Below are 13,870 nucleotides of genomic sequence, written 5' to 3' on the forward strand. Positions count from 1 at the left end.
TAAATACTTTAAAAATTAAGATCATGCGTTTCATTTTTCTCAATATGTTATATCTTGATTAAATCAAAACAGAAATTAACATTTAGTTGTGATATCTGAATGTAAAAACTAAAAGTTAATAGAAAAACCAAATAATTTTCAGATGCAATATCTGTATATATATTTTTATTTTTAATTAATCTAGGATATTTTAAGCTTATAGAAGGGTCACGCTAATCCTCCAGTAAAAGATGCAATCCACGGATGGACGGATGGAACATCTCTCCGATATTCAAATAAGGTTATCTTCTTGGCAAGACATGCAACATTTGAATACAACGGTTAACAGTAAGACCAAATAATGTTAAGATGCAATGTTTATAGATGCAACATCTGAATACACCGGTTAGCTACAAAAACGACCAAGTTAATTTAATGTCTTAGGAAATCATGAGTAGATGAACCTAGTTCTACATTCATTTGATGTCACAAAAGGTAAGGAAGACCATTAGAAAAATTCAATCAAACTGAATACAAACAATTTGACCAAAATATTATGTTGATAACTATTGAACCACGTTAGTAATCTCTTGAAGAGTAGTCATTTATATTCTTTACATCTTTATATATAAAATAGGCTTTTCTTCTCTCCTAGGGGGTCCACCTCAGCTGCCAGCGCATAAATTCGAATTCCCTGGAGTCGACACCTGTCTTCATTAATCAAAACGCTGCGCACCTTTTGTTTCCGTACGGTCTTTTTTTTTTGTTTCGGTAGAGTTGGGCTTCGATCCGATCCTTGCTTCCGATCCTTGCTTCTAACCCTAATACATCTGGAATCTGAGAAACGAAGAAGGTCGTCTCTCCTCTTCCTGCGACGGCGACCGATGCCTTCTGCGATTCTTCTCACCATTTTGAACGGCCTGCGTAAAGGCTTCGTGATTAATCACATTGATTCACTCGCCCACTACATCGTCATCAATGCTTCGTTTTGATCTGATAAACGGTGATTTCTGTATAAATAGAAGTGTAAGTAGTCCTCACCTTGATCTCATCTTATCTAAGTAACGCTTATATCTCATACGTTTTGCTCTTTATACACGTTAGAACGAGGATTTTGTGTCTCTGAGTCAATAATCTCTTTCAATTTTCTGTGTTTGATCCTTGAAAATTTTCTACGCTTCTCAGATCTTCAGCTTTCTTTATTATGGTCACTTATTCATCGAAGATGTACATTTCCTTAAGCTTAATTTTCCACTGTGTGTAGATTTATAACTCTTAAAGAGATAATATAAACAAGTTATTGTGTTATTATTTATCTGTAATGCCTTCTGAATTGTTGTTTACACAGATTGCATCACTACCAAAGAGCTGGGAACAGTTATGCGTTCTCTAGGACAAAACCCAATAGAGGCTGAGCTCCAGGACATCCTAAGAGATGCAACCGATTCTCTTATACAGAGGCTGATGCGGGGCTGATTCTCCTCCTTCTCCTTTGCCGCAAAGTCCATCTCTTTCAATCGCCGTGTCACTATCTCCCATGTTTTCTCCGCCTCGATCGACAACGGCGGCTCTGACAACAACAACAATAACAACAGAGGAAGCGGTGGTGGTGGCAGCTACGACGGAGGTAAGAACGACTGAGATGGTGGAGAGGATAGGGATAGGAACATGAGCGAGGTGATGGTGTTATTGGCTGAGTTGGGGACAGAGTTGGAGAGTCTTCCAAACGATCTAGCAGCTGCCATTGAGTCTGGTCGGATTACTTAATTGTTTATCACCCGGTTCCTTGAGCTTCAGAGATCAGTTGTGATGAGGTGGCTGATGCAGTTCGCTGGGTTTAGGGAAAGGCTTTTGGCTGATGATCTCTTCTTGGCTAAACTCGCCATGGAATGTGGTGTTGGTTTCTTCACTCAGGTGTCTGCCTTTTCTTTCTTATCCACTTCATTAGAAAGTTTGGAACATTTTGGCTATTTCTTAGCGTTTCTAGAGAAGTTCATTGAGAAAGTATTTGAATTGTTCAGGCCAATGTAATCAGTTAGAATTGTTGTCTTATTTTAGCTAATATGTATTGTTTTTTTTTTTGTGTTTACAGACTGCTGCTGAGTATGAACGGCGTAGAGAAAACTTCTTCAATGAACTTGAAGTTGTCTTTGCCGATGTGGTAATCATTTTTCTCTGCCTCTTTTTTTACTGGTGTTGCTTCAGCTGGTCCATGTCTGATAGGAATGATCTAAATCTTACTATTAGGAATTGTGCTATTGTTAGAAGGCAGAGAAGGTTGAAAAAAATTGATCTTTTATATGACCCATTCAGATAGACGAGGTTGGGTAATTTGTGGTTGTGACTTGTGTGTGATGGGGTCTTCAATTTTTCACCGTTAGTTTTTTGCATGAATAGTCTATGGCCAAGTAGTTGGTTGTTTCTTTAAATTATTGAAGTTTTGCTTCGAACATTATATTCTATAGATCGAGAGGCCACTGAATCTTTTGTTATTTTCTCTTATTGTAATAGATAATTGTAGTTATAACGTCTATTTTTTTAAAAGGATGCAGTCCACGCTGATGAGGTAAAAAGTATGGAGAACAGAACACGACCAGGATGTCCTGAGGATATGATCAACGAGTATTTGTGTCATTCACACTATTCTGAGCTCTAGGACATGATCAACGAGGTTGACGCTGATGGAAACGGAACCATCGACTTTCCCGAGTTCCTGATCCTTATGGCTAAGAAGATGAAGGACACTGACTCAGAGGAAGAGCTAAAAGAAGCATTCAGAGTTTTCGAGAAAGACCAGAACGGTTTCATCTCCGCTGCTGAGCTACGCCATGTGATGACCAATCTCAGTGAGAAGCTGACTGATGAGGAAGTCGAAGAGATGATCCGTGAGGCTGATGTTGATGGAGATGGTCAGAAAAACTATGAAGAGTTTGTCAAGATTATGATGGCTAAGTGATGGATGATGATGATGACCTTTTTCTGATGCCTCTTAAGACATTTGCATGATTTGTTTAGATATTGGCTAAATAGACAGAGATTCGAGGAAGGTAGCGTACGCAAGTGTTTTTCTACCGTCCGTTCCATTATTCTATTCATGTACGATTACTTCCAAGCCATCGTACATGAATAGCCGTCTTTAGAGCTGAAACCCTTTCAAGGTTTCTAAAAAAAAATATATATTAATATTTAATTATTTTAGTGTTCTGAAACATTGCAGGAGTGACAACTGTCTCTAAATATGTGGAACCAAAACCTACTAAATAGGAACCTGTGGGCTATTTTTCTCTCATGATTTATTAATTTTCATTTAATTTTAATTCTTAAGAACTCCTTTATATCTTTGCGTTAAAGGTGCTCTTGAAAACACGTCCAATCAAGATATTAGTTTTCGTACGACAAGGTGGCCATGGATTTTTTTTGTTTTATTTTTGGGTACAAAGTGCTTTTGACAATTGACAAAAGAAAAAAAAAAAGATTCGTATAAATTGGAGTTTTATACTCTATATTGGCACTGTGGCATCTGAGGATGAGATAGAAAATGAAAAAAATTAACTTCATCTCATGAAAAGTTTTCATTAGGATTAAGGGTTGGTCCACACTTATTGAAAATTTTTATGTATTTAATTTAACATTTGTTTTCGTTTAAAATGATTTAGTTATGTATTTAGTGTGAACCTTTATTTTCGTTTTATTTTCTTTTCTTTTGGTTAAAATTATTTGATGTTAAAATATTCGACTTCACTCTCATTGTGATAAATAAATTTCATTATTAGATGGTTTAGATTATTTCAATGGAGATTTGTTACATTTATCTTTCATTATATATGTTTAGTAATTTTCGTTTATTTTCTTAATGTCGAATGCTTCTTATGTTATAATCATTTAAGCCCATTAAGATTTTAATTTAATAAATATTTTAGTGTTAAAATTTTATTTTTAAATGCTTATTTATTTTAAATGTCATAATACATAATTTAATCAATACGCATTTTAGAAAAGAATATTTTAAACACTTTAAAATAATAAAAATGAAAACAATATAAATCAAACACTAAGAGATTATAACAACAACAACACTAAGAATTCAGTTTTAATATTTATACAATTTATATTTTATGTAAATAACACAAACACATTTAAACTTAACTTAACAAAATTAAAATCTATATATATATAAAGATGTTGGTGACCCTCCTGTGATGCCACGTGGAAAGTCGTGCATCCTAGAAGCGACACTTGTCCCATTTCACAAAAACGATGCGTTTCATTTATTTTTGTTTATGTTCCGTCTGGGTTTTCGTTTTTTCTGTTGTCATTATTTTAGTTTATAAACTCCAGTCCACTAAGAATTAACTCCAAATGTATATTCGAGACTTATACATATTGGACTACTTTGTTAAATTGGGCCAAATTCTAATCTTAACAAAATAATAAAGTAAAAAATATAAAACGATTTTAAATCATTAAAATATCACAGACGAAAATAAACAGAAATTATAATAAATCTAAATATAGAATACTTATGTCGGTAGAAGAAGATATGACAATAATGGCGATGGTGGAAGAAATGACAACGGTGGTGGCCGGAACAAATGACAGTGCTCAGTTGCAAATATGGTAAATGTAAACAGTGTCGGTGGTGATGTGTAAATGATGTATATTCGAGACTTATACATATTGGACTACTTTGTTAAATTGGGCCAAATTCTAATCTTAACAAAATAATAAAGTAGAAAATATAAACGATTTTAAATCATTAAATTATTACAGACGAAAATAAACAGAAATTATAATAAATCTAAATATAGAATACTTATGTCGGTAGAAGAAGATATGACAATAATGGCGATGGTGGAAGAAATGACAACGGTGGTGGCCGGAACAAATGACAGTGCTTAGTTGCAAATATGGTAAATGTAAACAGCGTCGGTGGTGATGTGTAAATGGTTCTCCACGTTCTTCTCCAAGAAGTCAGATCTGAAACATGCAAATGAAAAGGAAAAAATAAGTCAAGGATAGAAAAAAGGCGAAGACAAGAAAATGAGTGTGTTGGGAAGAAAAGAAGTCAAAGATCCCAGAAGTTAATGCAACTATTGGATTTAAAAGCAAAGGATGTATGATCAATGAAAGAAAAGAAACAATATATTAAAAGAAATTAAAGTAAACGTCAAAGCATAAAGAAAAATCTGAATTTTTTCAAAAAAAAAAATCTGAAGAAGTTAAGAAAAGATCTGAAGAAATTGAAAAAAGAAAATTGCAGGAGTCGAAAAGAAAGCAAAGAAGAAAATAAAAACAAATTAAGGAAGAAGAACGATTTGATGAATACATCTATCTTTTTCTATTCTTTTTTGGTAACTGGAATAAATCTATCATACAATAAAACCACTTTATAACAAATATTTTATAAAACTAATAATATTTTATAAGAAAATATTAAATTGAGTATTTTATGAAACGAACTACGTGTCATCTTTCATAGGTTTTGTATGTCGAGGGATTGGTGAACAAATATCGTCTCAGTGAATATTGTCTTAGTGGCCCAAAAAAAAATCTCTAACTAACACACACAAATAGTAATCTTTGTTAAGAGAATAATATTAACTTTTAAAATGAATTAGTAGTATAACACATAATATATCTTATAACCGTTATAAATTTTTATATAGCAGTAAAACATAAGATCTATAAATTTATAAATGTTTTCATTATGATTTTATCACACCTAAATAATGAAATGTAATAATATAATCTATACTAATACCAAATATTTTGTAAACCAATTCATTTTATTTTAGTTTGTAGGAAACTCACTATTCGCTAAGGTATGTGGCATACCGAAATCTAACGAGTTATTAAAAACACAAAAGGAATAAAAAGTACTTTAACAAAAAAAAAGTAAGCAGGAAGAAATTTGTTGTGCTATTTAATATATATGTATAATACAAAGTTTGCATGTATACTATATGTTTATATGACAAAAAATATATTATAGATTAAATGGTTTGTTTAAAGTTTAGCACAATGGGATTGGTTAGTTTTGAATCAATCTGTTCAAAAGAAAATCTATACGAGAAACTAAAAGTCTCAATTCATTCAAAAACAAAAGAAAAGACGTAATGGAGTAACAAAGTAGTCAATGTAGTCTAACTTTCATTATAGATATAATAAACTAAACATTTTAAATGTAATTTACGAATTAATTTATTTTTAACAGTTTTTTAATTGGTTACCCAAGGCTTTTGCTTCGGGTACCAGTTTTATAGGATATATGAGCAACATGACACTCATTAGTGAGTTATATTTTTAACTGAGATTTCAAGATTCATCATCTTTAGTGTTTTGTCATCATCTGGTGTAGCTTCTAACTCAATGGAATCAGAGCTTAAATACACTTTAGCATTTGATGGGACTTTGGAGAGGAGATAGGCGTTCACCTCATCCACAATATTATTTGTAGGTGTCAAGACAACTCTCTCTTTTAAGTACTACTTGCTTCGATAGTCCTGGAGGAAATTAGGATATGCAGCATCTGCTAATGCTTCATGCGGAGTTTCAGAGTTAGATATCAGTCATAAATTCACTAAATATCATTCTGATTTCGTTTACAGAAACTAACCACACCATTACTCTGCACTGCTGACTTAGAACACCTCATGACTCACAGTGACAGCAACCAGCGTATATACAGGGCCGCGGAGACACATAGGGTTAATATCAATTTGAATACGTTCTTCTGCTATATCTGGTCCGATTTAAAAAAAAAATACATTGACAAAATCACTTTCATCGTAGGAACAACAGCCAATCTGATGTCCAACCGTTCTGAGCTTTATACGAACACATCGTTTTCAGAAATACAAATACTAATAGTTTGAGACCCTTTACTCTGTTACTTAATAATTGGTTTCAAATACAGAGTCCCTAATATGTATTTAGTGTGTTAATTAGATGTTAATATTTATGTTTAACTAATATTTCATCTTTTTTTTTATAATTTCTAACAATTTTCTCTCAAATTATTTAGATAAATTAAATAATGAAAAAATTCAAATAATTTATAAAAAACGAAAAATACATATAATCTTTTGGATTAAAAGATGACAAATTATGAAACTATAACAATTTAAATCAAATTATATTACATATTGGCCATCTATCGGTTCAATCGATTTAGTTTCGGGTTTTCATGATTTTTTAAATATGGATATTTTTAAAAACCTAAATTGAATTATCGAACCACCGGATTAATCGGTTTGACCGTGGGTTCGGATCAAATTTAAAAACACTGATTTAAATGCAAAAATATTTTAAATACAAAAATTCTTAAAATTAATAAAATATTTATTAAGATGTAGAATTTGTCATCATAAAATATTCAGCGCTTGCAAAACGCGGATCAAAATCTGACTTACATTATTTTCAAATTATCATCCCGCCCGTAGGGCGGGCCGGCCCTATATATATATATATATATATATATATATGATGAAAGAGCAATTAAAAAGACTCATCTCACACCTTTTGCTAATTCAAGCATTTTCTAGCGTTTTGTTGAGTTTCTCCCTTTTTTCTGTTGCTCTGATTTTGTTCGTCATTTTTATTACTTTTGGAGAGAAATTTAAAAGACAAACATATTTGTTGTTTACCTCTGAGAGATATGGACAAGGTTAGTAGGTTGCCTGATGAACTGCTGGAGAAGGTGTTGACATTTCTTCCAACAAAAGAAGCTGTGTCTACTAGCATTTTATCGAAACGATGGGAGCATCTCTGGATGTGGTTGCCAAAACTTGAGTATGATGATCAACATTACTCAGAGTCTGAACGCAAGAGGCTACGGTGTTTCATTGTCAGAAGTTTGCCTCTACATAAAGCCCATGTTATTGAAAGCTTGCGTCTCAAGTTAAGCAATTCACATTATTTTAAACCTCAAGTTATCAAATGGATCGTTGCAACTGCGGTTTCTAGAAACGTACTTGAGCTGGATATCTCTTGTTCTTCTTATCCGGAGAAGTTAAACATATTGCCGAGTAACTTGTATACAAGCAAGTCACTTGTGATTCTGAAACTCGGTGATTGGATTCTCTTGGATGTTCCTCCTATGGTTTCTCTTCCTTCTCTGAAGACTTTGCAACTTCAAGAAGTGGTATACTCCAGTGAAGGATCTCTTCAGCGACTTCTATTTAACTGCCCTGTTCTTGAAGAACTAAAGGTGGATATATGGAAGTATGACAATACGAGAAAGTTCACTATTATTGTCCCATCGTTGCTGAGTTTATCACTCTTTATACCCTTCGAGTATGGTATTGATGGGCTTGTGATAAAAACACCTTCTTTGAAGTATTTCAAACTTCGGGTTCATAGTAGTAGTAGTCACTACTGCTTGGTTGAGCATATGCCTAACTTGATCGAGGCATATATAGATGTTGAGTTCCCTAATATCAAGAGTCTTATTGAATCAATCACATCTGTCAAGCGTCTTGAAATATGCTTAGAGGTAATAATTAAGTTTTCAATTATCAACTCATTTAAAAATATCCTCTGTTTATAATTTTCATTTCGTGTCCAGGTTCTGTATGAAGAAGGAATTGTATTCAGCCAGCTTGAGCATTTGAAGCTATGTCGATGCAAAGACTGTACATCGAATCTACTTGTCAGGCTTCTCAAAGATTCTCCTAACTTGCGAGTACTAGACCTTTATGAAATGATCGTAAGTATCTTTGTTAATTAGTGTTTTTTTTTTTTGGGTTCAAGATGCACATTATGGTTTTGATCTAGTTTCTTTGCTTGATCATCTCAGGATCATTACTATTGTGGCATTATTCCGTGGAATCCACCAAGTACTGTTCCTGCATGCATGTTGTCGAGTCTACAAATTTTTCACTGGTCGGCATTCTCAGGAGTACCAGGAGAGAGAGATCTTGCGATTTACATGTTGAAAAATGCTAGTCACCTAAAGACTGCAACAATCTGGTCTGATGAATGTGATATTCCGGAACTTGAGATGTTAAAGGAGTTGGCATTTTCTTCCAGAGCTTCAACTACATGCGAATTCATGTTTGATTGAGCATACTTCTCGCACTCATATCTTCTTCTTTTTTTATAAACTTGCATCTAAAAAGAACAGTTATACTTGTTTCAATCTATGGTCCAATAAAAACACAAAGTCTATTGTCTGAGTTTAAGTTGTTTGATAAGTTGTAATAGTATTTCAAAGTGTATCTGTACCCTTTAAATATTAATAAAAATATTTATAGTTTTCTCAGATTCAGTCTTGATTCCAGATCCTTAACTCTGAAGGATATACGTCATCATCTAATCTACGGTTTTATCTCGTACTTGCTCCGTTTTTCACTTGTTCCCTCGTTTGCGTGGCTGCAGTGGGTTATCAGACTTGTTCAGTGACTATGAGTTTCGTTCCTGCGAAAGAATCCAGTGATCTTCAAAAGAGGAAAAAAAACAAATAATAACTTTTTAGTCAAGACACGACATTAACAACTCATAACCAATCTATGTATTCGTCACTGCTTCGTCTTCAGTTAATTTTCAGTTTTCGATAATCTCACACTTAGTGGATGTTGTATCTTAATCAGTCTTCCTAAGTCAATGGTTCCTGAGAAAATCAAACTTAATTAGGGTTTCACGTACACTCATTATTCTCCTTAGATCATTGTTTACAAAAGACACAAACACGCACCCAGGTTTTATACTTTTGGTTCTAGTTTTCAGATATCCTGAAGCATTCTAGCTTTAATTTGTTGGAGTTGAAATTAAAGAGTAGTTTCCATGAAGATAGGTGTGTTGCCTGATGCTTTGCTCTTGAGAATATATATTGTCATCACTGCCAGCTAAAGATGTTGTGAACACAATGTTTTTTGTCAAAACGATGGCATGCATCTTTGAATGATTGTGCCAAAAATTTTATACGATGATAGCTATATCTAAACCCTTGGTATGGGAGATTTTTAAGGTTTATAGATAGGTCTTTGTTTCTGCACGAGTCTCCAGTTTTAGAGACTTTTCCATTTCAAGCTTGGTCGAATCTGCGGTACTTGAGATATTCGAGTCTGGATTAAAAGCTGCAGATAAATGTTGTGTGCGTGAGCTGATTAGGAGATTGATACTTCTTCTAGTCCAGTCACACTTCCTAGGAGCTTATATAGTGGGGAATGTAGAAGTTTTTTCGATGATTCTTCCACAATTTTTTTCCCCTCCCTCAAAAAACCGAGTCTTGAGTCGACAACGAACAACCTTCCGACCAAGCTTCAAAGAACAACTTCTTGTATATTTTTTTCTTTGGTCAGTTTTCTCGTATATTGGTAGGTGGTTCCGTCCCTGTGTGAGTTTTAGTTGGCTTTTTGTGGACTTTTGTTTTTGAAAATTTTACTATTCCGTTAGTTTAATCTTGAACTGATAGAATACCGAACGCCCCGGCTTATTTATTACCAGGAAATCTTTTCTTAGCCCAATAAGACGAACAAGAACAAAAAAAAAAAAGTTGCGAGTTGAGAGCACGTGATGCGCATGTGATTTAAAAAGAGGCGCATTTTAGCTTCCCAGCTAAAAATTAGCGGGAACGGTTGGTTCTCTTTGTTCATTGTAATCGAAAAACCATTTCAGGGATTAGGGTTCGTCTCTCTCCGGTGATTACTACTCCGTCACTGGAATCGATTCCACTTCAGGTATTATAACTTTCATTATGATTCTCGTTTGGATTTGATAGCAATAGGCTCGCAAAATCATCCGATCATCTGTGTAAAGTGTAAACGAATCCACTGCTTCTTTCGCATCGATTTCGCTAGTGTTTTGCTTTGTAATCGTGTCGCTTATGTTGTTATTCATACTAGGAAACAAACCCGCGCGTTCGCACGGACATTCAAATTCTTTATTAAAATTAAAATTATTAATATTAATGGAATGTATATACTTATAATTATATTTATTTTTTATTTAATATTAATGGAATGTATAACAATTATGTTTATTTTATTTAATAATTTTGTTTCATTTAAATAACTGATACATTAGTTAAAATAACAAAATATAATAACTTAAGAATGAGAATTTAAATGTATGTAACAAAATAATAAATAATTAACCTTGACTGTTCAGTTTAGAGGAAAATAGATTTACATAGTTATTAAACTATCATAATACATGTTTTTTTAACAAACCTGTTTACTTAAATAATATACAAGTATATAAAAATGAAAGTAACTGTTATAAAAGAATTTGAACATTTGCCAAAAAAGACAAAGAAAATATCATACGTGGTGTTGGAAACTTAATCTTCAAACAAAAATTTTTGCACTTACACAAACAATAAATGAAATTTAAAACATGTAATAAAATATATTTTTTTTCAAAACTAAGATACAAATAATACATATAGAGGTTTTTACTCTTTTTCGGTCAAAATGCATATAAAGGTTGTAATGTAAGTATGCAACTAATGGCGTTATTTGAGATTCTCATTAGTTCTTTTGCATGTCTCAAAATACAATTTACAAAAAAAAGACAGATTATTGAGAAGGTAATATAATCCAGTCTCTGTTTTTACTTTTGGATTTTGAAACAAAAATCATCATCTCATCAAATAACTTCTAGATGAATATAATCAATTAACATAAAACAAATCTGATTGACAATTAAAGTGTTCTAAAGGAGTTGCAAAACATTTATTAAACTTTTAGTAATGATAGAGTTTGACTTATAACACTCATGTTTTCATCCTATAAGATAGTTTGGTTAACCGATATAACTTTGATTTAAAATATTTGACTGAGAGAAACTAAGGTGATATTATTAGAGTATAATCATTATTCCTAAACACGTATTTTATATTCCCTCTGTTTTATTATAAGTGTCGTTTTAGGTTTCGACACACGGATTAAGAAAACAATTAATTTTGTACATTTCCTATAAAAAAAACACTATTACCTATACACCTAACCATATTTCAACCAATAGAAAAATAAATTTTGCATAAAATTAATAAATTTTGCATTGGAAATCGAAAACGACACTTATTTTGTAACGAAAAAAATTCTCTTAAACGACACTTAATATGAAACGGAGGGAGTACTTAGTATAATTAAATTTGATGTACTATGAATTTGATAGTTGTTTTTGTTTACATGGTTTACTACAAACTGTAGTATCATACCTAGTCAATCACCAACACAAAACACAGTGGATAATACTCATGGTTCGAATGGTAACATACGAACACCTACGAACAATTGCAGTTTGGTCTTAATAATAACAAACACATATAAATACATATATAGATTCTTATTATTATTAATTATCCCATAATTCGAAGTTATGAGCTAGAATTGAAGTCTTAAGACATAAATAAAATAAAATAATTTATCCGTAAAATACAAAAAAAAAATATTGTCCGAAGATGTTTTTATCATATAAATCTTTAAATTATGATTAGTAAATTCTAAATTTATATAAAGTCCTGAGACAAATAAAATAAAATTCTTCATCAGCTTTAAAATGATCTATCTTATAGAAAATAAAATTTTAAAGATACCTTTTTATTTTAATATATTTTTATTAGATAACAAAGGTAAATTGTAAATTTCAAAAAATATAATAAGATATTTATTAAATTTTTATTAGTTAATTTTTTTGAAAAAGTTAAATATAAAATAATATATTTTTAATATATTTTATTAACATGTGTGACTGTAAATATGGATCATTTCCAAATGGATGAAACAAAGGATAAGAATACATTTTTTGTCTAGAAGTTTCTTTTTGTTAGTTATATGAACGGATAGTTATAAACTTTTAAAATATCAGTATATACCGTACAATAGAGAGTAGCTTTCCACAATCTTCTATGCTGGCAAATGTTCTTATGTTCTTTATGTTGGGACTTACTCAAGTAGCTGATGGTCTTGACAATGCGATTCACTATTTGAATAGGATTCGTTAACGATTATATATTTTAAGCTATCTTAAACAATGTAGAACCCAAACCAGAGTAAAATTAAATCATATGTAAAGAAATCAAAAGGACAACATCTGAAAATAGCAAAACTCGATTAGCTCAATTTGTTGCTTCCCAAACAAAAGCTCTTCAGATTTTCATCACAATTTACCATATTCTTGTTAGTAGGATTCTTAAAAAAAAACAATCAGTCAGTAATACGAACGTTCTTAGCCAATAACTAAATGATTACTTGTTCCAATTCGATTTTTTGTCTTTATATACAATCATACACGCATTTGATGTACATTTTCTCTTTTTGTTACCACACAGTGGTTCAAAGGAAGAATGATATATTTGTGAACTTTGTGCATATGGAACACAGAAGACTCTTGCAGTTTCATAAAATTTATGAATTAATTTAAAAAAATGATTTGTTTATTTTTTTCATTATGTGATGGTAACATGTTCAATCCATTCATTTTTCTACGCCGTGAAGACGCCAACAACATTAATATGCAATTATTTCAAAAATCTATTTATCACACATAACAATAATAGTATTTTCAGATTTACATTTTAGTTATTAATTTTAATTTTAATTTAAATAAGGATAAGTGTCTTATTACACATAATAAAGTGTAGTTTTCAAAAAAGAAAAAAAAAAGAAATGTATTTTTCAAAATTTAAATCAAAAATATATTTATCACAATTTATTTTAATAAATTTTGATTTTTATCAAGTATTAGATAACACAAAATCTATTTTTATGATAAGACAACTAAAGTTTCTCTTTTATCAAAACTAAGATACAAATAGAATTTCTAATGTTTGTATACGACACTTCAAAATTTTCATATGATTATTTAGATTAAACCTTTCTTTCCTTTTTTTTCTTTATTTCATTTTTTATTGTTGTTGCTCTTTTCAATGCTCACAACTCTTTAT

General features: G+C 31.5%; 2 protein-coding genes across 3 annotated transcripts; both read left to right on the forward strand.

Annotated features, from left to right (window-relative positions):
* Positions 1-373: 373 nt before the first annotated feature.
* Positions 374-3,298, forward strand: LOC111212366 (calmodulin-1-like). 2 transcript variants are annotated; one of them, XM_048768505.1, is made up of 4 exons: positions 374-1,005; positions 1,328-1,893; positions 2,072-2,140; positions 2,532-3,298. In XM_048768505.1, exon 4 carries the CDS (start codon positions 2,639-2,641, stop codon positions 2,933-2,935), a length of 297 nt encoding a protein of 98 aa, XP_048624462.1. In that variant the 5' UTR covers positions 374-1,005; positions 1,328-1,893; positions 2,072-2,140; positions 2,532-2,638; the 3' UTR covers positions 2,936-3,298. The 2 variants fall into 2 exon arrangements, with proteins under 2 accessions (XP_048624462.1, XP_048624461.1); XM_048768504.1 differs by having other exon boundaries at positions 376-1,005; positions 2,525-3,298.
* Positions 3,299-7,636: 4,338 nt separating this feature from the next.
* LOC106404403 (FBD-associated F-box protein At4g10400-like) lies at positions 7,637-13,870 on the forward strand. Its single transcript, XM_048768506.1, has 3 exons — positions 7,637-8,473; positions 8,546-8,686; positions 8,777-13,870. The coding sequence occupies exons 1-3, from the start codon at positions 7,637-7,639 to the stop codon at positions 9,041-9,043; spliced, it is 1,245 nt and encodes a 414-aa protein (XP_048624463.1). The 3' UTR covers positions 9,044-13,870.

The sequence above is a fragment of the Brassica napus genome, chromosome C9 (assembly GCF_020379485.1).
Source record: "Brassica napus cultivar Da-Ae chromosome C9, Da-Ae, whole genome shotgun sequence".
Taxonomy (NCBI): Eukaryota; Viridiplantae; Streptophyta; class Magnoliopsida; order Brassicales; family Brassicaceae; genus Brassica; species Brassica napus.

Excerpts from the sequence above, each read along its gene's own strand:
- LOC111212366 (XM_048768505.1), top strand. The coding sequence starts at position 2,639 with ATGATCAACGAGGTTGACGCTGATGGAAACGGAACCATCGACTTTCCC.
- LOC106404403 (XM_048768506.1), top strand. The coding sequence starts at position 7,637 with ATGGACAAGGTTAGTAGGTTGCCTGATGAACTGCTGGAGAAGGTGTTG. Across the intron at positions 8,474-8,545 it reads GTCTTGAAATATGCTTAGAG|GTTCTGTATGAAGAAGGAAT; the intron begins GTAATAATTAAG and ends TTTCGTGTCCAG. Across the intron at positions 8,687-8,776 it reads TAGACCTTTATGAAATGATC|GATCATTACTATTGTGGCAT; the intron begins GTAAGTATCTTT and ends TGATCATCTCAG.